This window comes from Molossus molossus, unplaced genomic scaffold (genome assembly GCF_014108415.1).
Source record: "Molossus molossus isolate mMolMol1 unplaced genomic scaffold, mMolMol1.p scaffold_m16_p_3, whole genome shotgun sequence".
Taxonomy (NCBI): Eukaryota; Metazoa; Chordata; class Mammalia; order Chiroptera; family Molossidae; genus Molossus; species Molossus molossus.
The window spans coordinates 55,440,063-55,463,128 of record NW_023425366.1 but is presented as its reverse complement, the minus strand read 5'-3'; the positions used below and the strand labels follow the sequence as shown (position 1 = coordinate 55,463,128).

The 23,066-nt window shown below is 39.6% G+C and overlaps 1 protein-coding gene across 1 annotated transcript in view; it reads left to right on the top strand.

Annotated features, from left to right (window-relative positions):
• The first annotated feature begins 3,531 nt into the window (after positions 1-3,531).
• The window catches only part of ACOT12 (acyl-CoA thioesterase 12), a 49,997-nt gene continuing 30,462 nt past the window's right edge, over positions 3,532-23,066 (top strand). Inside the window, exons 1-4 of the mRNA XM_036280205.1 lie at positions 3,532-3,667; positions 8,823-8,892; positions 14,056-14,116; positions 14,665-14,766. Of these exons, the coding sequence (XP_036136098.1) occupies positions 3,541-3,667; positions 8,823-8,892; positions 14,056-14,116; positions 14,665-14,766 (360 nt within the window). The 5' untranslated portion in view covers positions 3,532-3,540. The remainder of the gene's footprint in view (positions 3,668-8,822; positions 8,893-14,055; positions 14,117-14,664; positions 14,767-23,066) is intronic.

Genomic DNA, 23,066 nt, shown 5'->3' with positions numbered 1-23,066 from the left:
TAATGTGCTCCTGAGGCGAAGCTCTTCCTGGAAGCCCGCTTCCCCCCTGCAGTCAGCTTCAGTGCCGGGCTAAGGCCCAGGAGCAGGCCTTAGTCAATGAAGGATTGGGGTGGGAGGACAAAATCCCAGCTTCACGTCTCTGAGAGGCTGCTCTTCACAGACTTGAGTGTGCTTATGACTCACCTGGGAATCTTAACAAAATGCAGATTCTCATGCAGTAGGTCTGGCTGGGGCCTGAGACTCTGCATTTCTAAAAACCGCTCCCAGGTGAAGTCCATGCTGCTGGTTTGGGCACCACAATTTGACTCCCCTACCAGTGCTTTCTGTAGTTTCCTCTCAAATATACTGCTTGCTCGCAAATGCATGGTGGGGGGTCTGCTTCTGGGGGAAGCACTTTTTTCTTTCTTCTTACATTTAGTGCTCCTTGTTCTCGGTTTTCCCAAAGCTCGACCGCTACCTTGCACATGTAACTCAGGGCAAACACTTCATGTTCTCATCCTCAGAATGAGGCGGTCAGACTGTCTAGTTTCCTTCCCACTCCAACATTCAAAAGGTGTTCTCATTATCATACTTTCCACATGCTTCCCAATCAGCTTTCCTGTGCTTGAGCATGACCTTTAAAAATCCAGCTGGCTTCACATTCTGCTCATCTTCAAAAGATGTCTCTAAACAGAAATGGAAAATGGCAGACTTTTCTTCAAACACAACAGCAAAAATGACATTTCTATTGTGCACGAGATAAAGAGACCATTCAGAAAACATAAGAATAGTAGTTGTAGGCCGAGGTTATTAAAATGAAAATCAGTATGAAACCAACAAAAGATGTGAAACCATAATCAAAAGACATGTAAATAGGAGATAATATATAAAAGAAAATACTATAGTGAGTCTGTGTACTGTGTCTGCTTTCTGATCAAATGTCCCTAACATACATATACAGATACAAGCTGGTCCCTTCCAGATAATCACTTTAGAAAGCCAACTTAGAACATTTTTGAAATTCCTCAAGTATACAAGAAACCAAGTATATGAGCACATGCATATTACCACTTTGTCACAGTTTTTTACCCAAAACAATACAACCCAACCAAAACACAAACTTTATTTCCAATAACTTAATAAAGTTCCCAAAATATTAATAAATGAAATTCATGCATGGCACCATCAGTTAGTGCTGTATAACAAACACTCCCTCCACAGGGACACACAACAGTAAGTCATGTCTCATTCATGATCTGTGTGTCTGCTGGGTGGCTCAGCTTCAGGCTGCAAGGCTACCGGTTGGCTAGAATGGCTCTGCAGAATGTGAGTTCAGTCTGGCACCCAGATGTTGTTGGGCATCTGCATAGGCACATAATCTTCTCGTGGCAGAGGTCAGATATTCCCCCGAAAAGGAACAAGTGGTACCTGAAAGTGCTAGGCTTGGAACTGGTACCTTTTTACATCCCCACACTCCATTCCAAAGCCAAGCCCAACATGAATAAGTGCCTTCCATGGAGTTATCAGTAGATGGAGTAAATGTTTGCTGAACAATAATCTATCTGCCAAAATGGTATTAAGAACTCTAGAGGCATTTTCCAAACAGAAGTGCCAACGGTGATATGAGTAATAACCTTGTCACTAAAATAAGTATATAACTACATAAGAGGACCATCTCGGAGGCCTAAGTTTTCATTTGTTTGCTTTAAAAAGTTATTTTTGTGCTTTTTATAAAAGTCAAACTTCATGCTTGCTTAACTGAATGCATCTAATTTTTACGTATGCTTATGTAGGATGGAAACCTACCCAAAGAGGATCCTGAAGGTTATCAAGTCTATGCTTCCTTAGTTCTTCTCTTTCATAACAAAACATAAAATAAAATATATTTAGAAGCAAAATTAACAGACTCTACATTCTGATGTCTCCAGGCTGCGGTTTGGCAGACCATTGGAACAGGGATGAAAGAGCACCACCTGCCCTGGCCGGTTTGGCTCAGCGGAGTGTCAGCCTGTGGACCAGAGAGTTCTAGGTTCGGTTGCCAATAGGGGTACATAGCAAAAAAAAAAAAAAGAAGCCCTAGCCAGTTTGCTCAGTGGTTAGAGCATTGGCCTGAGGTCCCAAGAGACCAGGGTTTGGTTCCTGCTAAGGGCATGTACCTGGTTGCAGTTTGTCCCCGGCCCTGGTTGGTCGTGTGGGTGGCAGCCACTCAATGTGTCCCTTCACGTCGATGTTTCTCTCTCTCTCTTTCTCTCTCTCTCTCTCTCTCTCTCTCTCTTTCTCTCTCTCTCTCTCTCTGTTCCTCTCTCTCCCTCCCACTCTACCTGAACAAAGAATGGAAAAATGTCCTCGGGTGAGGATGAAAGAAAGAGAGAGAGAGAGAGGAGAGAGAGAGAGAGAGAGAGAGAGAGAAAGAGAGAAAGAGAGAGAAAGAAAACGCACCATCCATTTGTTGGGGACGGTTAGGGTTTGCGGTCAGCTGCTGCTTTGGACAGCCAGGAACCCCGAGTAAGCCAGGTGCTCTACTACCTTTGCTGCTCCTCTTAGTCAGCGTCACACCTGGCACGTTGCTTCTTCAGCTCTTCCAGCTTCCATTTCTTTGCTCACAAATGCTCTCCCAAGTGCAGCCGCCCCTAACAATATAACATCTGTGAATCTATTGTGTGCTGGTGGTTTTCTGGTGTCACCCTTTCCTTGGTGAGAACTGCTTTGTCAAGTCACTGACTTCAGCTTTAGAAAGTGGAGTCGCTTTTATGTGCTGAGAATGAAAACTCTCATTTAACGTTCTGGATTTTGTCTTCCATAAAGAAGAGATTCTCTTGGGATTTGCTGGTGACAGTTTTTAATTATAAATTCTCTAGAGTAAAACCAAAAACTTGCCTTAGTTTTTTGGTGACTCTAATGTGTTTGCAAAAGTCAGCATGTTTATTATTATTAGTAGTAGTATTTGGCAGCCGGGGTAATTTTATAACAAAAAGGTTGATCAATAACAAAGGGTTATTTGGAGCCATTAAAATATGAGCCAGAATATGGATCTTGAATGAAGGCTTGAGGCGTGGGTACCCACTCTACCTGGCTGTCGACGGGGAAGGGGAAGGGGAGAATATTCTAAAATCAGCTTCTAAAGCAAAAGATCTACATTCTCTGGACGTCATTTAACTAATTCTTAACCCTCCATCACCTGTCAAATTCTTCAGACAAATACCCAGGCACGTGCCATGAGTTTCCTACCTCACCTCCTGTAATTCCCTGCACAGTCATGGGAACTAAGCACCGCTATCTTCGCTTTAGGGGGGAGAAACCCAGACTGTTCGCAGCTTTGCCAACCTCGGTCGCCCCAGCTTTGGCTTCTGAAACAGGGGAGAGTTCGCCTTCGCCCTCCTCGTGACATTCGGGGCGGTGTGCCTGGCACCTGAACCTCACCTTCCCGAGCAGCAGCCCGGCCGGCGGGCAGGGAGCGGGACCGGGGCCAGCGCGGCCGCGCGGCAGGTGCCCTTTGGAGCCGGGCGGCCGGGTGCGGGCCGGGCACACGCACTCCGCGAGGGGCAGCTCGCACGGCCAGTCATGGAGCGGCGGGCGCCCGGCGAGGTGCACATGAGCCAGGCCATCCAGCCGGCCCACGCCAACGCCCGCGGCGAGCTGAGCGCCGGGCAGCTGCTCAAGTGGATCGACGCCGCCGCCTGCCTGGCGGGTAGGGGCGCGGCGGGCCGGGGTGGTCGAGGAGGGGGGCCGGAAGGGGTACAGAATGGGGGGCGGGAAGTGGGGTCCGGCATGCGGGGGCCTGAAAGGCGGGGCTAGGGGAAAGGAGGGTACGGGATGGCAGGGTGTCTGGGAACCAGGAGGCGGGCTGGGATGTGGGGATTCGGGATGGCGGGGGTGCGGGATGGCGGGGGTCGGGACTCCGGAGGGTGCGGAAGCCCACGCCTGGCTCCCTGGCCCGCGCCGCACCATGAGCAGGACCTGAGACCTGGGAGGAGTGAGGGCAGGAGGGTATTTTGACATGTGTGCCCTGTTTAATGATTAAGCTAGTTCATCCAACACTGGGAATGGCCTAGGCCAGTAGTAGTTCTCAAACATTTTAGTCTTAGGACTCTTCTACTCCATTAATAAATGAGGACCCCAGAGAGCTTCTGTTTATGTGGGTTATTTTTATCCATATTTAGCTAGTCGAAAATGGTAAAACAATTCACTTAGAAGGAACAGGAACAAACCCATTTTTTATTGAAAAAGAACTGTATTTTCAACAATCACAAAAATGTGCTTAAAGGAGTGGTGTTGGTTACATATTTGCAAATTTCTTTAATATCTGGTTAAATAGAGGAGGAGTACTCATACCTGTTTCTGCAATTTGTTGCCTTCCACCCTTGTTTAGCCTCTGCTGGGGTCCTCTGCACCTGATTTTCTTTTTACCTTTATATTCTTCTCTTGGTCCCTTTCATGCACCACATCCCAGTTACATTTCAATCCTGAGAGAAGTCTTTCCAACCACGTTTACATTTGCACCATTTGGTCCACTCCATCGCAATGCACTTTTCAATTTATACTGTTGAGTTAAGAAATGTCCAAACCTGACAAAAAAAAAAAAAAAAGTCCAAACCTGTAGAGAATAAATATTTATGAGTTTATTTGAACCAAACTTACAACATATTCGGGAGCAAGATCTCAAATGCTTCAGATAGTAATAATTTTGCAGCTTCTTTTATGCATTTGAAATTGAGGGGATGCAAGGAAGCTTGGAGAAAGCAAGGTGTGGATTGGATTACAGGATAGTTTACAAGATTACTTCTGGTGTATCAAAGGTGTGGTAACCTAGATACACAAGAACAATAAACATGGATGCTTAAAACCTTTCACTAAAGCAGTTATAGGCCTGCACATGACTACCCACCATGACCTGTCCAGTTAGAAATATTAGGATCAGATTACTCTGTGAGGTTACTTTCCAAAGAACCCCCCTTTTTTCCATCCACAATAATACTTAGCACTATCTGTAATGATATTGAATATTAATTAACCTGTTCACCTCTTTATTTCCTGTCTCACCAATTAGCACGTAAACTAATGCTAGTAAGCACTCCAGGGCTTAGTAAGCACCAGATGAAAACTTCCTGATTATATGGATGGGTAGATGGATGGATGGATGGGTGGCTCCAGAACTTGAATTCTCATTTCTAAAGGAAGCCAGCTTTGCATAAGGCTCCTAATAGACTCAGCAAGTGTGCCTTTTACAGTTAAATATTGTTAAGATAAAATATTAGAGCTGGAAGGAGCTTTAAAGAACATGTATCCCAGGACTCTTATTTTACAGAGGACAAAAGTGAATCTGAGATGATTACAGAACCGTGCCTTTTTTTTTTTATCAGTGTTGATAGAGTTTCTAATTTCCTATGTGTTAACCACTTGCAAAATTCAGTCATAGATCTGATGCCAATCTGTGTGTTTGTTGACAGGTCTATTTGGTTTCTGTCTTAATAGTTTTTATCAGGATTTGAGGTGGGTTATAATAACATAATAATGGGAACATGAATATAAAATTAATCCACATGAAGGAAAAACAAGTATAGAAATCATTGAGGTTGCTAATAATAATAGTAATGATGATGCCTATTGCCAAGGCAACTAAATACATTATGTGAATATTAAAGTGACTTTTTAAAAAATATGTTTTTACTGATTTTTTAGAGAGAGAGGAAGGGATAGAGAAATAGAAACACTGATGTGAGAAACTGATCAGCTGCCTCCTGCACTCCCGCTACTGGGGATCAAACCCGCAACCCAGGCATGTACCCTGACCAGGAAGCAAACTGGGACCTCTCAGTCCATGGGACAATGCTCCATCCACTGAGCCATACTGGCCAGGCTCACTCACTATACTTTTGTCATAAGACCTCATTATTGGCAGTGGCCCTGCTATCTTTTAGTCCCTTAGGCCTAGGGGCTTGACACATTCCTGAGTCATTCTCCACCTTCCATATTCATTTCTGATTTTGAAATATCCCAGACTCACATTTCCCTCTCTATTTCATTTGCAAATCTTTTCCAGGGTTTACTCTCTCAAGAATGGCACCCAATTCACCCATTTATGCATGTCATAAATCTAGGTGTCTTCATCCTTGGTACCTCTCTCTACCTTCCCTTCCCTCCTACATATTCAATCTATGAACCAAGTCCTATCAATGTTACATAAAATAAATCTCTCAAACCCAACCACTTTGCTATATCTCCACTGCCACCACCTAGTCCAAGCCATCTAAGCCTAGTTCTAGGCCTAGTTCCTTAGTTACCCTCATAAAATCCATGTTTCCTTCACAGCACTTAATTAATTTTGTCATTATTCATTCATATAATTAATCCTTGGCTCCTCCACTAGACTCCATGAGAACAGGAATCATGACTATTTTATGTTTTCAGCACCTTACATAGAGGCTGGCATAGCACAGTTGTTCAATCGATATTAGATAAAGGAATGAATGGATGAAGGTACCACAATTTTTATCAATCATCATTTATACCTGGATCACAATCATGTAGCTAGTCTACTGTTTCTCTCAGTTTCCCCAGGGAATCAGAAATAGTTTTAGGGTTTCTTTATTTTTATTGGCATACGATATAAATGACATTAAAATCAAGAGCCAGAACAAGTTGGTGCTATTGAATTCATATATGATACACTGGTAAAAAGAAGACAGTTACATATAATCACATTTTAAAAATGTGGCCCCACATTGGTTCCTCATATTTTTATTTTTTATTTTTGGTTTAATGGCCCTTGGAAGTCTATAATGTTAACCATGGCTATTGAGCCCCTGAAGCCTGTATTTAGCCAAGTACTTTAGGGAGCACTCCTTGGGTGGTCTTTTTTGAGAGTCCCTATTGCTTCTGTAGTAAAATAATAAATAAATAAAATAAAAAAATCACTATTTAGAGCAATGTATTTAATCTTTTTAAGTCTAAATTTCCTCCTTTGTAAAATGGAACTAATAATTGTATCAACCTCATGTAATGGACATGCATAAGTTCTTAGCTCAGGTCCTGGCTAATAATAATTGTTTAACAAATGCTAACTATTATTATAATTATGTTCATTCTTGGTCCCTAATACAATCTAGTTAGTGCTACATATACATAATAAATACCTGATATATACCATAAAAATTTAGACTTTTACTAGTTGTCGCATTTTAATTATCATTTAAATCATTCCAAATCAGTAACTCATGTTGGTGTACATGGTAACACTTTATTAGCAAGAATAGTTTGATAAGCTCAACATCCCTTTCCCTTGTGTCAGGTAACAGGAATGAGTGTCTATTAGGTGCTCTTTAGTCAATGTTTTACAGGATATATCTGCAAGGATCCATTAGTTCTCTAGAAATCTTAAGCACTAAAAGGTCACTGACCGTGGCTGGCTCTCTGCCACTGACTAGACTTATTAAAAGATAGGACTGATTCAGCTCAGTCTCTGGAAATCAGTAGGAACTTGATAAATGTCTGATATACTGAATTAAATTAAGTACAGGGTGAGCAAAAGTAGGATTACAGTTGTGAGTACACATAGCACAGTTTATTCTTGTATTATTATTTATTAATAATTGCATTATTTATTTGTATTACAACTATAAACCTACTTTTGTCCACCCCTGTATTTCTAGAGTCTGATACCTTTACATACCCTTCTTCTCACTAAACTTTATAGCTGGGAAAGCCGTCCTCCCCCCTCCACCCCGCACAGAGCTCTGCTGTGACTAGTATTCTGGTAACTCAGTTTATGTTAAGTGCATGTTTGGAAAACCAGTTATTTCCTACTAGTAGAAACTGAATGCCCAATTTTCTACAGAATTGAATTATAGGGAGGAGTGTTTTAAATACTTGATCTCTGAAAGATTTTCTTACCTCTGTTTCCCTGGGACTGTCAGTTAATATGTACACTGCAACTGAAGTAATCCACTATACACAAATAATACAAATTCAGTATAATTCAGTTTCTTTTTCATGACGTGGCATCAGGAGTGAAGTCTTCAAAACTAAAATGGAGTTGGAAGTTCTTAAAAAGCCGATGCAATCTGTTTGGGTCTTAAGTGACTTTTCCTCAAAATCAAATTCTGCCAGAAGTATATGTCAAAAAAATGTCCAAAGACAATAAACTATGATATTTTTATATAATGTAAAACCAACAATTGAAATATCTCAACAAATTAAATGCAGACATAGAACATGGAAATAACTGGAGCTCCTTCCTAATCTCTCTCCACCCTAGTCAATACTCTCCTCCTCCAACATAATTAATGCATAGTGAATTTAGTGTGAATTTGCTAATGAAAAATAGCAAACAGTAATTAAATACCTACTGTGTTTCTCTGGTGTCCAGAGAAGTTCCTCTCTGATTTGGGGTGTGATCTCAGGGTCTCCCACACCTTTCAGGGCTCACACTGGCTAAGTGGCCTAAACACATTCAGCTACTGGTTGTGTGGGTTGATGGATACAGCTCTGAGGCATTGTTTTTAAAACAAAAGGAAGGCAGTACCTAACAAAAAATTTCAAGTTGGCACTTACTAAAATTGCTGTTTGAATAACTAGATATGCTGGGTACCGGTATTAAATTTCAAATCAAAGATGTTGTAAATTAAAATGCAGAAGAAACTACAGTAATTTCCATGCAGTAGAAGTGTAACATACGGAACAAAGGAACTGTTACGATTCAGGTCAAGCCGACTGTGGGCACAGTGGTCTTATACAGAATGAGAGGATGAGTTACTAAAATAAATCCACTTAAGTTTTATTCCTTTCCCCTAGGCTGAAATAATCAAACATTACTAACACAGCACATTTCTACCTCTTTTTTGAAGCTGAGAAACATGCTGGGGTTTCCTGTGTTACAGCCTCAGTGGATGACATACAGTTTGAGGAGACAGCTAGGTAAGGGGAGCTGCTCTTTCCTGCCTTTCTCCTGAGTGTATCGGTTCCTTTGTGACACATAAGCTTATTCACGTTAAGTCAGGAACCAGTTTGTTTACAAAATAAATAACATTTGACCCAATGTAAATCAGTAAAAGAAATTGCAGGACCCACTTTAATAAACATTCTTAACTGTAAGTTCAGTCCTGATTTTCTTAAGCGCTCTCAGCATTATGTATGATGTGCGTCCTGTTACATAGCGGGATTTCTTGGATCCCTAATGGCTCCTTCCTCTACTGGAAAAATAATTAATAATAAGCATATCTGTGATGGTGAATTTTGTCATTACGTTGTTGAGTGAACATTAATTTACCTGAGTGAAGATGTTAAATTTTGAAAAACATTTTATGTGGGAGAGTGTGCATGTGCTTACCATCTCTAATTGTAGAAAATTTCAAGATATACAAATATTTCAGACATACACAAAAATAAGAGAATAGTGCCATGTATCTCCAAAGACCCTTCACTTAATCATGACAATAATCAACTCATGAACACTCTGGTTTTATCAATCTCTAGATTTCCACCCACACCTGGATTATTTTGACATAAATCCCAGGCATCATCTGTGAAAATTAAATATTTCTGCAAATTAAAACTTATTTGGGAATAAATTAAAGCACCATTATTAAATTTAGCAATGCCAATGGTATATTGTAATAAAATATCTATTACGTAACTTTCCATCCTACATTCTGTAACTTAGACTTAACTAGTAATCTCATTATTGAAATGTGGATTTGCCATTTTGTATATTGTATTATCAATATACATTTTCTGAAAGATAAGGGCTCTTTTAGAAAACATATAGTTAGCAATCACTATACCATTAACAGAAATGATCATTCCCAGTGCTCTAAAATTTTTTTTTTAATTTAAACAATTAGTTTATTGAATGGGATCCAATACAGTTGATATGTCTTTTAACATAGGATTTTCTCTTGCCTCTTTTCTCTTGAAATTTATTTTTTAAACAAACCTGGTCATTTATTCTATAGAATTTACCACATTTTGCATTTTCTCATTGTATCCCTGTTTAGCATGTTCACCTACCTTTTTATTTCTTGTAAACTGACAGTTACATCTAAAAGTTATCTGATGGACGTTTGATATTTTGGTAAAAATAGTTCCTCTCAAAAGCATATACTGTCTAATGATCATTACCTAGAACCATTATTTCATTAGATATTGGTAAAATAGTAATATGCTAATGCTATTATTGTTTTTTTCATTTCTTTTCTGAAATATTTGTATAGAGAGACCCTTTATCACATTAGTTACTTGGTTACCTGAGGTAAAGTTTGTCCAGGAACAATACGTTTAATTCTTTCTCTTTATTTAGCATCATTAAGAGCCTATGAATTTTAATATATTTGATGCACTTTATTCTGATGTGATTATCCTTATGGATGCTCACACTGTCCTAACTTTGGATAGTGGAATCTTCTTCAGTTTGGTTCTGAGTTTTGGACATAACCCCAAGGTTAGAAGATTTTAATAATTCCTTTGCTTTCTGCTAGGACAAGATAGACTCATTTTATACATTTCCTCACACAAACTTAGAACCAGAAATTTCTTCAAAAGAAATGATAAGTAGACATCACAATCTTGGCAGGAAAGATGCTCATCAATATAGAGTTGGTCATTATTTTTAGGCCTTTTCAGTGGACAGAATTAAGAATTATGTGTTTTTTAAAAAGTTTATACTAATACCTGTAATATATTAGGATTATATGGTTTTGCTTAATTTCTTTGATTTTATGTTTGTATCAGCTTGGTTTTTTAATGTGAAATATAAATACAGAATTTACAAGAAAAAATAAGAGAGAGAAGGTTGTTTGTTTCTGGTTTGGGATGGTTCTCAAAGACCATGGAGTAGTTGCCACCAGTTTTTAAACCCTGCCTAGTCTTGTCAAATGAGACACCCAGTTCATCTCTCTAACCTTACTGCTTACGTTTATCTATTTGGCATTTATTTTTTTTTTTATATACAAACAAAATTAAGTTAAAACCATATGCATTGACTAAGCTCACATACTAGCAATGTGATTTTCCCTGTAGTAGAAAAAAATCAAAATTGTATCTCAGCAAAATTATAAATTACTGTATATTGAAACTTATTTGGAAATAGATTAAAGCACCATTATTAAATTTAGAAATGTACATTGTAATAAAATATCTATGATGTGCTTTCCAATCCTAAATTTTATAATTATCATTATAAAATGTAATTTTGCCATTTTGTGTTTGTATTATCAGAAAGGATTTGTGACCACCAAATTGATCGAAAGGGAACCTATTGTATTTTTAAATGCAACCTGCACATAAAAAAAAAAAAAAAATGAAAGCAACATATAGAAAACTATATAATTTGGTTATAAGCCATATTAAATATTTTTGAAATTCACAAATATCTATTGCTTATACAAAAACTACTGCTCTAGGCTCAGTAGTATATGTGAATGATTATGGCATAATTCCAGAGTGTGGCAGTCACTCAGTCTGGTGAGAGAGTCAGATAAATTCATAATCATCAGACTCGAAAGTACGATAGTGCGTGCCTAGGATGAGATATAAACTCAGTTCTTTTGGGTAGTTGAAAGGTGCATTTTGATTGGGAAATCAGTGCAGTTTCATGATAGAGGTAGCATTTAACGTGGGTCTTAAATGACATACAGATTGTCTTCTGGTGAGTAGAAAAAGGACTTCACAAAGCCAGGTGCATGTAAGAGCCTGAGCATGTAGGTAGGGAGGGGCAGGGATTGCTCAGGAAAGACCTGGTCTGCAGAGGGATGATGCCCCAGCGGGAGACTGGGGTTGGGTAACAGAGACCTTGAATGCCATGCAATGAAATTGGTTTTATTTAGTTGAGATTTCAATCATTCCATTCCTTTGAATTCAGTGTCGGGAGTTCAGTTTGGTGGAGAATTTTCTACTTTAAAGGCAGGGCAGAATTTACAAAAAAAAAGACAAAGAAAAATGGCAGATGCTTTCCTTCCTCAAAGTCTAATAGGCAGAGAAACATAAGATTTTAGTAGTATCTGAGTACAAAGCACTAAAGCAGCTTTGAAGAGGGACTGGAACTCCGCTTGGTACCATTACCATAAATCTCTGCTAGAAACCTTACCAAACAGATGTAGGAAGTCTAGGAGGGACACATTTAAGGGGGGAAAATTGGTTTGGGTTTGCACGTGCTAAATGTGGGGAATACGCTAAACTAGATAATGTGTGTGGAAGAAGTTAACACTGAGCCTAGTAGAGCCTCCACAACTATTCATGGAATCTGCTGAAAGAAGATTGAGTTTCAAGAATGAGGCCCAGGCTAAAGATATATTTGAGAACCATCTCTATAAAGATGACAGGATCATGGAATAAAAGGGTGAAGTGAGAAGAGAATAGGACAAATGACAGAAATTTAGGCAATGTTATCCTTAAGGGATATAGATTAAGGAAATCAGTGAAGGAAGCTGAGAATGAAGTGAGCCCGGTATTTTGGAAGCCAAAAGAAGAGGAAGTTTCCTGAAGAAAGAGGTTGGTTAACGCTGTTAAATGAATGAGATGTTGGGTTTGGCTGTTAGGAAGTGACTTGGGAGAGATCTGGAGTAAGTGGAGGCAATGGCTAGATTACAGTGGCTGAGAAGCGAGTGGGAGATTAAACACCCAAATTTCTACACCTGGGGAAATCCTAGTCTTTGAAGATCCATCTCAGATGTCTCCTCCTCTGTGACTTCTTCTCTGACTTTTCAAATTAGTCATTTCTTCTTGGTGCCTTTGCAATACTTGACCCTTTATTTTTTTTTTCCAAAAAATTTTATACCATTGCACTTTATCTATTGACATCCTGGTTTCTCAGGTTAAATCTCCTGCTGTCATTAGCTGTGTCATGTTCGGCACTGTATCCTGTGGTCGTAGCTTAACACCAAACTGGTTGTAACTCAGTAAACATTTGTTAAACATATTTAAAAGATAAAAGATTATTTTAGGAAACTTGAATATGGAGATGAAAAAAACTTTTGAGAAAATAGGCTTGAGAGAAAGATTTTTTTAATCCTCACCCAAGGCTATATTTATTGATTTTTAGAGCAAGAAAGGGACACACCGAGAGAAACATGGATGTGAGAGAGAAACATTGATCAGTTGTGCGCCACATGCATCTAATCGGGGGTCGAACCCACAACCTAGGTATGTGCCCTGACAGGGAATCAAACCTGCAACCTTTTGATATACAGGATGACGCTCCAACCAACTGAACCACCCAGCCAGGGCAAGAGAGAGGATTTATAAAAAGGGGAAGCCTTGAACATTTTCACAGATTGATAAGGAGTCAGGGAACAGGTAGAGGTTGAGGATGCAAAGAGGAAAGAGCTGCTAAGCCAGCTGGTGGTGGAGGAGGAAAGGTTAGGGGTGGGGACATGGGATCAAGGACACAGGCGAAGAAAGAGGTCCAGGATCTTTCTTCCTCTGAAACAGAAGAGTGAGGAGAACAGTAAAAATGTAGTTCAACTTTGAAAGTGAGGGAGAAAAATTGAGGAGGGTAGACCCTTACCTTCTGCTAGGTGAAGGGATCAGAGGTGACTGAGGGGCCTGAACAAAAAGAAGTTTGGAACAGCTTAGGGCTACATGACCAGAGTTCCAGTACAATGAGGGGTGAATGCATCGCCTAGCAGCATTGAGAGCCCCTGTAAACCTAGTGAAGCTGATCAGTTTTAGGGCCTGCTTGTTTGTTTGTTTATTCACTTATTTGTTACCTAACATTTTAAAATAAATATCAATTGTATAGGTTTGTTTGTGTGTTTGTTTTAACTTATCTTAAGCAAACAGTTGCGATATTGTCAAAGCATCTGTTGCAGATTTGAAGCAGTTTTGCACACAGTCTTTGCCAAGTCCCTTTACCATTTAAATAGAGGTAGTCAGCTAACATATGTCTGGTCCACAGTGATGGGCATCTGTTTTTAGTGCTGTCTTTTCTGTTATCATTAACCTGGATCTTTCATGCACGAATGTAATCTGCTTGATAAGGTAAAACTGCTCAATGGCACATACATTTAACTAAATCTTTACGTCGTTCAGGAGTATTAGTGCTAGGATTACTGAGATCTTTTTTTGTTTTTGTTTTTTCACTAGAGTTGGACAAGTTATAACCATCAAAGCGAAAGTTACTAGAGCATTCAGCACAAGCATGGAGGTAAGAGGCCCCTTTCCTTACTTGTCTGTTGCTGCCAATAATGAAATTAGAAAATGCTTATCACATAACACTAACTTTAAAAAGTACAATATAAAACTGTAAATACAGTACAGTCATTTTATATGCATGTATTCACAGATATACACATATGTACATTTCATATTTTACATGTGAATAAATAATATACATTTTACATTTCACAGATATACATATCATATATATGTAACTAGAAAATTCACCTACATGTTAGTAATTATTAATCTGAGTCATGGGGATAATTAGATTCCAATTTTATTATTCATTCATTTTTATATTTACTAACTTTTCCATGGGAAGTATATATCTTACTATAATCATAAAAATGTTATTTTTTCAACTTTATAGGACATTATGAAAACAAGAGTATACATGTAAAATTAAATTGCTGGTTTCATTCCAAAGCCAAAAGAAAAAGAATGGTAACATGCACAACTGAGTTCTGAATGCAGCAGTCTCATCTGGGATATGGATGGCTGAACGTTTCTTTCTTTATTTTATTTTCATTTTAGATCAGCATCAAGGTCATAGTGCAGGACATGCTCACTGGCATCGAGAAACTTGTTAGTGTGGCCTTCTCTACGTTTGTAGCCAAACCAGTTGGAAAAGAAAAGGTAACTTTTCTGTGTGGAAGACATATTAACAATTGCATCAGAATGATTATTGAAGAAAGGACATTTGACTACAAGAAATGCTTTCCCAAGATTTGTTATTTATCAATATCTATCATAAAAGTTATCATTCTGTGGTAATGTCATAGTATTAAGTACCTTAGACAAAAGAACATGTAGTCAGTTTGTGGAAGACGAAAAAATACTGTGTTTTAAATGATCTGAAGGTCATATCAGTTTCTGAAAAATATTGCTTACTGGGTTAGTTCTTTTCTTTTGGGCTTATATAACTCCAAAATGAATTAAAATACCTTTTTTTTTTTTTTTTTTTTGTAAAGCAAAATCAATTTAGTGAGCAGTTGCATGTTTCAGTCCAATCACTTTTTTATACCTGAAGAAAGAATGTCAAAGTTGCTGAGTTATTGAAGTTTAAAAATAAGCTTCAGAGCATATGGGGTAAAAACACCCTTAAACGAAGTATTTTGGCCTGATGTACATGCCCAGTGGACTTTCCTGGCCTTTGGCCCAGGACAGCTTGTCCATACTCTTCCAAAGATTTATTGATGATCATTTCATGGCCTTTCTTTTTTATTTTTATTTTTTGGTCATGTTATTTATTTATTTATATATTTTTAATTAATTTATTTATTTTTGTTACAGATGATTCTTCTTTTCCCCCCAAAGGTTCTCCCCTCCCCATCTCTCCCCGCCCTGTCCCCAGCTTTGTTGTCCATGTCCATTGTTCATCCATACATGCATATAAGTTCTGAGGTTTATCTCTCCCCCACAATCCCCTCTTCTGGGGCTTGTCAGTCTGTACCCCACATCTCTGGGACTACCCCATTCCTCAGACTGTTATGTTCATTATATTCCACAAATAAGTGAGATCATATAATACTTGTCTTTCTCTGTTTGGCTTGTTTTGCTTAGGATAATACTTTCCAAGTCCCTCCATGTCGTCTCAAAGGATAAGAGATCTTTCTTTCTTACAGCTGCATAGTACTCCATTGTGTATGTGTACCACTGCTTTTTTATCATTTGTCTACTAATGGACAGACACTTGGGTTGTTTCCGGATCTTAGCTATTGTAAATAGTGCTGCTACGAACATGGGGGTACATATATTCTTTCTGACTGGTGTCTCAGGCTTCTTAGGGTATATTCCTAGAAGTGGGATCACTGGGTCAAATGGAAGCTCAGTTTTTAATTTTGTGAGGTAACACCATACTGTTTTCCATAGTGGCTGCACCAGTCTGCATTCCCACCAGCAGTGTACTAGAGTCCCCTTTTCTCCACACCCTCGCCAACACTTGTTGTTTGATGATTTGTTGATGGTGGCCATTCTGACAGGTGTGAGGTGATAGCTCATAGTTGTTTTAATTTGCATCTCTCTGATGATTAGTGATGTTGTGCATGTCTTCATATGCCTCTTAGCCATTTGTATGTCCTGTTTGGAGAGTTGTTTATTGAGTTCCTCTGCCCATTTTTTAATTGGGGTATTTGTCTTCCTTTTGTTGAGTTGTGTAAGCACTCTATATATACTGGAAATTAACCCCTTATTTGATATATAATTGGCAGTTATGCTGTCCCATATAGTGGGTTGCCTTTCCATTTTGATGATTGTATCTTTTGCTGTGCAGAAGCTTTTGAGTTTGATATAGTGCCATGTGTTCATTTTCTTCTTTGTTTCTGTTGCATTAGGTGATGTTTCAATGAAAATTCTGCTGCGTATGATGTCCGAAATTTTGTTGCCTACAGTTTCTTCTAGGATTTTTATGGATTCATGAGTCACATTTAAGTCTTTTTCCATTTTGAGTTTATTCTTGTGTACGGTATAAGTTGATGGTCTCCTTTCATCTTTTTGCATGTAGCTGTCCAATTTCCCAACACCATTTACTAAGAAGGTTGTCTTTACTCCACTGTATGCTCTTGCCACCTTTGTCAAATATTAATTGAACATATTGTCTTGGGTCCATTTCTGGGTTCTCTGTGCTGTTCCACTGCTCTATATGCCTGTTCTTATGCCAGTACCAGGCTGTTTTGATTTCAGTGGCTTTGTAGTCTAACCTGAAATCTGGTAATGTGATCCTTCCAACTTTGTTCTTCTTTTTCAAGATTGCTGTGGCTACTCAAGGTCTTTTTTGGTTCCATATGAACTTTTAAAGTATTTGTTCTAGTTCTGTGAACTAAGTCATTGGTATTTTGATGGGGATTGCATTGAATCTAGAGATTGCTTTGGGTAGTATGGCCATTTTAATGATGTTAATTTTTCCAATCCATGAACAAGGTATGTGCTTCCACTTTTTTATATCTTCCTCTATTTCTTTTTCAATGACCTGTAGTTTTCTGCAAACAGGTCCTTTATTTCTTTAGTTAAGATTATTTCTTGGTATCTTAATTTTTTTGCCATGATGGTAAATGGGATTGTTTTTTTAGTTTCTATTTCTGTGAGATCGTCATTGGTGTATAAGAATGGCATTAATTTATTAATGTTAATTTTGTATCCTGCTACTTTGCCAAATTGATTTCTTAAGTCTAGTAAATTTTTTATGGAGTCTTTGGGGTTTTCTATGTATAGTATCATGTCATCGGCAAATAATGACAGTTTCACTTTCTCCTTTCCAATTTGGATCCTTTATTTTTTCTTCCTGTCTGATTGCTGTGGCTAAGACTTCCAATACTGTGTTAAATAAGAGTGGTGAAAGTGGGCATCCTTGTCTTGTTCCTGTTATTAAGGGAAATGTTTTTAATTTTTGCCCATTGAGTATGATGTTGGCTGTAGGTCTTTCATATATGGCCTTTATTATGTCGAGATATGATCCCTCTATTTCCAGATTGCTGAGCTTTTTTATCAGAAATGGGTGCTGGATGTTGTCGCCATTTCAGCATCTGTTGATATGATCATATGATTTTTATCTTCCATTTTGTTTATGTGGTGTATCACATTTACTGATTTGTGAATATTGTACCAGGCTTGCATCCCTGGGATGAATCCCACTTGGTCATGGTGAATAATTTTTTTTGATGTATTGCTGGATCTGATTTGCTAGTATTTTGTTCAGGATTTTGGCATCGATGTTTATCAGGGATATTGGTCTGTAGTTTTATTTCTTTGTAGTATATTTTTCTGGTTTTGGAATTAGAATTATGCTGGCCTCATAAAATGAGTTTGGAAGTCTTCCTTCTTCTTGAATTTTTTGAAATAGTTTGAGGAAAATGGATATTAGTTCTTCTTTGAATGTTCGGTAAAATTCCCCTGTGAAGCCATTTGGGCCTGGGCTTTTGTTTGCCTGGAGAGTCTTGATTACATCTTCAATTCTCTTAGTTGTTATTGGTCTGTACAAGTTTTCTCTCTCTTCCCAGTTCAGTTTTGGGAGACTGTGTATTTATAGAAATTTGTCTATTCGCTTAGATTGTCGAATTTGTTGCCGTATAATTGTTCATTATATTTGTTAACAATCCTTTGTATTTCTGTGATGTCAGTTACTATTTTTCCTCTTTCATTTCTGATTTTGTGTATTTGGGTTCTCTCTCTTTGTTTCTCGGTGAGTCTAGCTAAGGGTCCATCAATCTTGTTTACCTTTTCAAAGAACCAGCTCTTTGTTTCATTGATCCTTTGAATTTTTTTTTGGTCTCCATGTCATTTATTTCTGCTCTGATCTTTACTATTTCCTTCCTTCTATTTGCTCTGGGGTTTTCTTTCTGTTTGCTTTCTAGTTCTTTAAGTTGTGAGGTTAGATAGCCTGTTAGAAATTTTTCTTGTTTCTTGAGGTAGGCCTATAGTGCTATGAACTTCCCTCTCAGAACTGCTTTCGCTGCATCCCATAGATTTTGTGTTGTTGTGTGTTCATTTTCATTGGTTTCCAGGAAGTTTTTAATTTCTTCCTTGATCTGCATGGTAACCCATTCATTGTTCAATAACATGCTATTTAGCCTCCATGTTTTCAAATGTCTTTGCATGTTCTTGTTGCAATTGATTTCTAGTTGCATGCCATTGTGGTCTGAGAAGATGTTTGATATGATTTCAGTCTTCTTGAACTTGTAGAGACTTAGTTTGTGCCCTAACATGTGGTCTATCTTTGAGAATGTCCCATGTGCACTTGAGAAGAATGTGAATTCTGTGGTTTTGGGGTATAATTCTCTGTTGATATCTATGAAATCCATTTGATGTAGCACTTCATTTAGAGTCTGTGTTTCCTTGTTAAATTTTATCTACAAGATCTATTCAGTGACGTCAGTGGGTTGTTGAAGTCCCCTGCTATGATTGTATTGCTGCTGATTTCTCCTTTGAAGTCCTCCAAAAGATTTTTAATATATGTTGGTGCTCCTGAATTCGGTGCATATATGTTTACCAAGGTTATATCTTTCTGTTGGATAGATCCTTTCAATATTATGTAGTGACCTTCTTTGTCTCTAGTTATGGCCTTCATTTTTTAAATCTACTTTATCAGATATGAGTATTGTTACCCCAGCTTTTTTTTTTTTTTTGCTTTCTGTTTTCTTGAAAGATTTTTTTTCATCCCTTCACTTTCAACCTATGTAAGTCTTTTGTTGTGAGGTGGGTTTCTTGTAAACAACATATATGTGAGTCATGCTTTCTTATCTTATCAGCTACTCTGTGTCTTTTTATCAGAGCATTCAAACCATTCACATTTAAGGTGATAATTGATATGTAATTATTTTTTGCAATTTTTGTTTATTGTGGTTCTATTTTTCTCTCTATTTCTTCAACTAATTACAGCAGTCCTTTTAGCATATCTTGCAGTGCTGGTTTGGTGTTAATATATTCGTTTAGCCTTTTTTTTTTTTCCTGAAAGCTCTTTATTTGACCTTCTATTTTGAATGATAGCCTTGCTAGACAGAGTATCTTAGATTCAGAACCTTGTTTTTCATGACCTTGATTACTTCATGTCACTTCCTTCTGGCCTGCAGTGTTTCTGTTGAGATGTCAGCTGAGAGCCTTATGGGATTTCCTTTGTAGGTAACCTGTTGCTTATCTCTTGCTGCATTTAGGATTCTCTCTTTGTCTTTAATTTTGGCATTTTAATTACTATGTGTCTTGGTGTGGGTCTGTTTGGGTTCTTCCCACTTGTTGCTCTCTGTGCTTCTTGAACTTGAATACCTTCTTCCTTCACCAAATTAGGAAAGTTTTCTGTCACTATTTCTTTGAATATATTCTCTAACCCTTGCCCATTTTCTTCCTCTTCGGGAAAGGATGTGAATGTTATTACGTTTCCAGTTGTCCCATAGTTCTCTTAAGCTATCTTCCTGTTTTTAAATTATTTTTTCCTTTTGGTTTTCTGATTGGTTGATTTATTCTACCCTGTCTTCTAATTCACTGATCCAGTCCTCAGCTTCCTCTACTCTGCTGGTTAGTCCTTCCAATGTGTTCTTAATTTCTGCTATGTCATTCTTCATTTCCACTTGGTTGGTTTTCAGTGTTTCTATATCTTTATTCATGGTGCTGATGTCCTTACTCATGCTGTTGAGCTTCCTCAAGATCATGGCTCTGAACCCTACCTCTGATAATTTGCTTAGCTGCATTTCATTAATCTCATCTTTGATAGAGTTCTCTTGTTCTTTCATTTGGGATTTGTTTCTTTGTTTCACCATTTTGGCTATCTCAGTGGGTTTTGGAGCATGCTAAATTTCACCTGTGGGTGTTGGTGTTCTGCTGTTTGTGGCTCCCTCTACTGTGTTTGGATGAGCCTGGGTGGGCCCATGTTAAACACCACTGTCAAGTCTTACTTTCCTGGGTAGATTTGCAAGCCCAGGAAAGGTTCAGTTATCCTCTAGCTTTTTCCTGGTGGCTGGTAGTCTCAGTTACTCAGTGCCTTGGAATGTAGCCCTGGTTTTCTGCATAAGAGGATTTTCAGAGGGTGGGATAGATGCTGGTTGTTAATGAGCCTCAATTTTCATTTCTTTGCTTCACCTGGGAAAGGCTAACTCTTGGGGGAGGGGGCTGCTGCTTTTTCCCACAGCTAGAGGAAATAGCACACTGGCCACCATCTTTTGTGGCCACAACTCAGCAAATACTCTGAGTGCCCTCCATATCCCAGGTGTCCCCACAGAGTTCCAGCCCAGTTTGCTCTCCCTCTGCCGTAGCCCCCAGGTGAGTGGCTGTGGCTATTTTAGTGCTCTGTACCAGCTCTCTGTGCTGTGGAGCAGGCTTGGTCTTTATTCCACAAGGGCACTGCTCACAGCTAACACTGCTGCTATCCCTGGGCTCCCAGCCCACCACCCTCTCGCACCTCTGCAGATCCAACCAATGTCCCTGGTTATATGGTCCTGTCCTGCTGCTTTTCTGTTGCTTTTTTCCAAGGATTTGTCTTTATTTTAGTTGTAATTCCCATTTGGTCCTGGGTAGCTTCTATTCATTCCACCTCCATTTTCACATCCTCTAAAAAGCCTATCTTTTGTGCAGCTGGGTAGCACAGGCCTCTCTGGAGCTTCAGCACCCCGCAGGTCCCATGGGTAACTAGATCTCGCAGTCCCTGCTATGTTGCACAGTCTTCTCTGGTGCTTCAACACCCCATAGGTCCCATGGGTAACCAGATGGCACAGTCCCTGCTGGGTCACACAGTCCTCTCTGGTTCCTGCAGGCAGGCAGCTGGATTGCACCAGTCTCTCTGGGGCTCTGGCTTCCCACTGCTCTTGTGAGTTACTGGACTGCACAAGCCTCTGTGAAGCCCCAGGTCCCACCGCTGGTGGCTGGGGAGTGCTGCAGCCCCGTGGGGCTCAACTCCTGCTCAGCTTTTGCTGTAGTGTTTGGGGATGGGTCTCAGCTGCTGGTCTGTGCTTCTGTTGCCTGGGGATGGATGTCTGCTCCCCAACCTCTGTTGCTGGGGGCATATCTTGACTCTGATTGGGCTGCTACTATGGGGGATGGTGCTGGGCTCCGGGCTGTCTGTGGCTCCTGTGACTGGCACCTTGGGACCTCCACTACTGTGCACTAGTCTGTGTTGACACAGAGTGTCCACTGATCCAATGGTGCCAGGTGTGCTGGTGGGCTCAGGTTGCTGGGCTCTAGCTGCTCCCACTGCCTCCTCCCAGGGAAGACCTGGGATCTTCTAAAATGGTGGGACCTCCCCGTGGAGCAGGGAAAAGTGCCCTGAAGAGCCGCTTACCGTGGTAGCCGGCTGCTCCCATCCACAGCACAGGAACCTTCTGTTCCATGTCTCTACACTGCTCAGGTTTGGTCGTCCACCTTCACGTCCACTCACACTCTCTCACACACTCGCTCACTCTCTCACACTCTCACCCTTCCTCCCTCCGGTCCTGCCTGCTGCCATCTTTTTTTTCCCATTTCTTGGCTTTTCTTTTTAGGGTCAGCATGCCTCAGGGAGGGTCCCAACTTAGTCTAAGTATTTTTAAATGTGATCATTCAATTTAGAACTTTAGTCTTTCATTGGAAGGATGCTCCAGAGATGGGCACAGTGGCTTCTCCTAACTCCACTTTGAAGTGACAAGCAGTACTTCTCACTCTGCCAAAGTGTTCTTCTCAGACTTTAGAGGAGGAACAAAGCAATGTTCTTACTGTACTCATTAGAAACAGCAACTAAGCCCTCACACCAGCTACTCCTCACTAGAGTGAGGAGGCACCACAGTGGGCTGGGCTGAGTTAGCCCACCAGGTCCCGGTAGCAGGTGTCCCTGTAGAGTTTTGTACACTGGACACTCCCCTCACTCTCTGCCCAAGATTAAACAGGCCACAGGCAAATTCACATTGCCCAAAGGACTTGTTTTTCAAACTGAAGTTCTCATAGCTATTATATTATTTAAAGACAGCTTTCTGGATTGTGTCCCAGACTTACCAAATTAGAATCACTTGAATAGGAACTTGGAAGTGTACTTTGACAAAGCATCTCAGGGATCCTATGTTCACTGAAATTTAAGATGTTGAGATAGGTGTTGCCAGCCACTCGTTTTTTTCCTGGAGCCCCCAGAAATCTCCAGAATATTGGGAATGGGGTGGGTGCAGAGTTCCCATATCTGAGAACAGGTAACAGAAAAGAGTCCACCTCACCAACTTCTTCCTTCATATAGAGAAAACGAGGGCCATCATTTTTTCTCCAGCATTAGACTTCAGGGACTCATGGAATGAGAATGTAATAGTTCACTTCAGTTCAGTCTCTGCTGAGTCTGAAGAACTGTTTTTCTGAAAGCATTTCTGGGAAGTCAGGGGCCTTATGGTACTTCCATAATTGGTTGGCCCAGATAACCTTTACTGTAAAGCATGTTTCCCAGACTAATTTATTTTCCAGTTGGTAACATTTTTGTTCAGCACATCATAAAGAGAGCCATG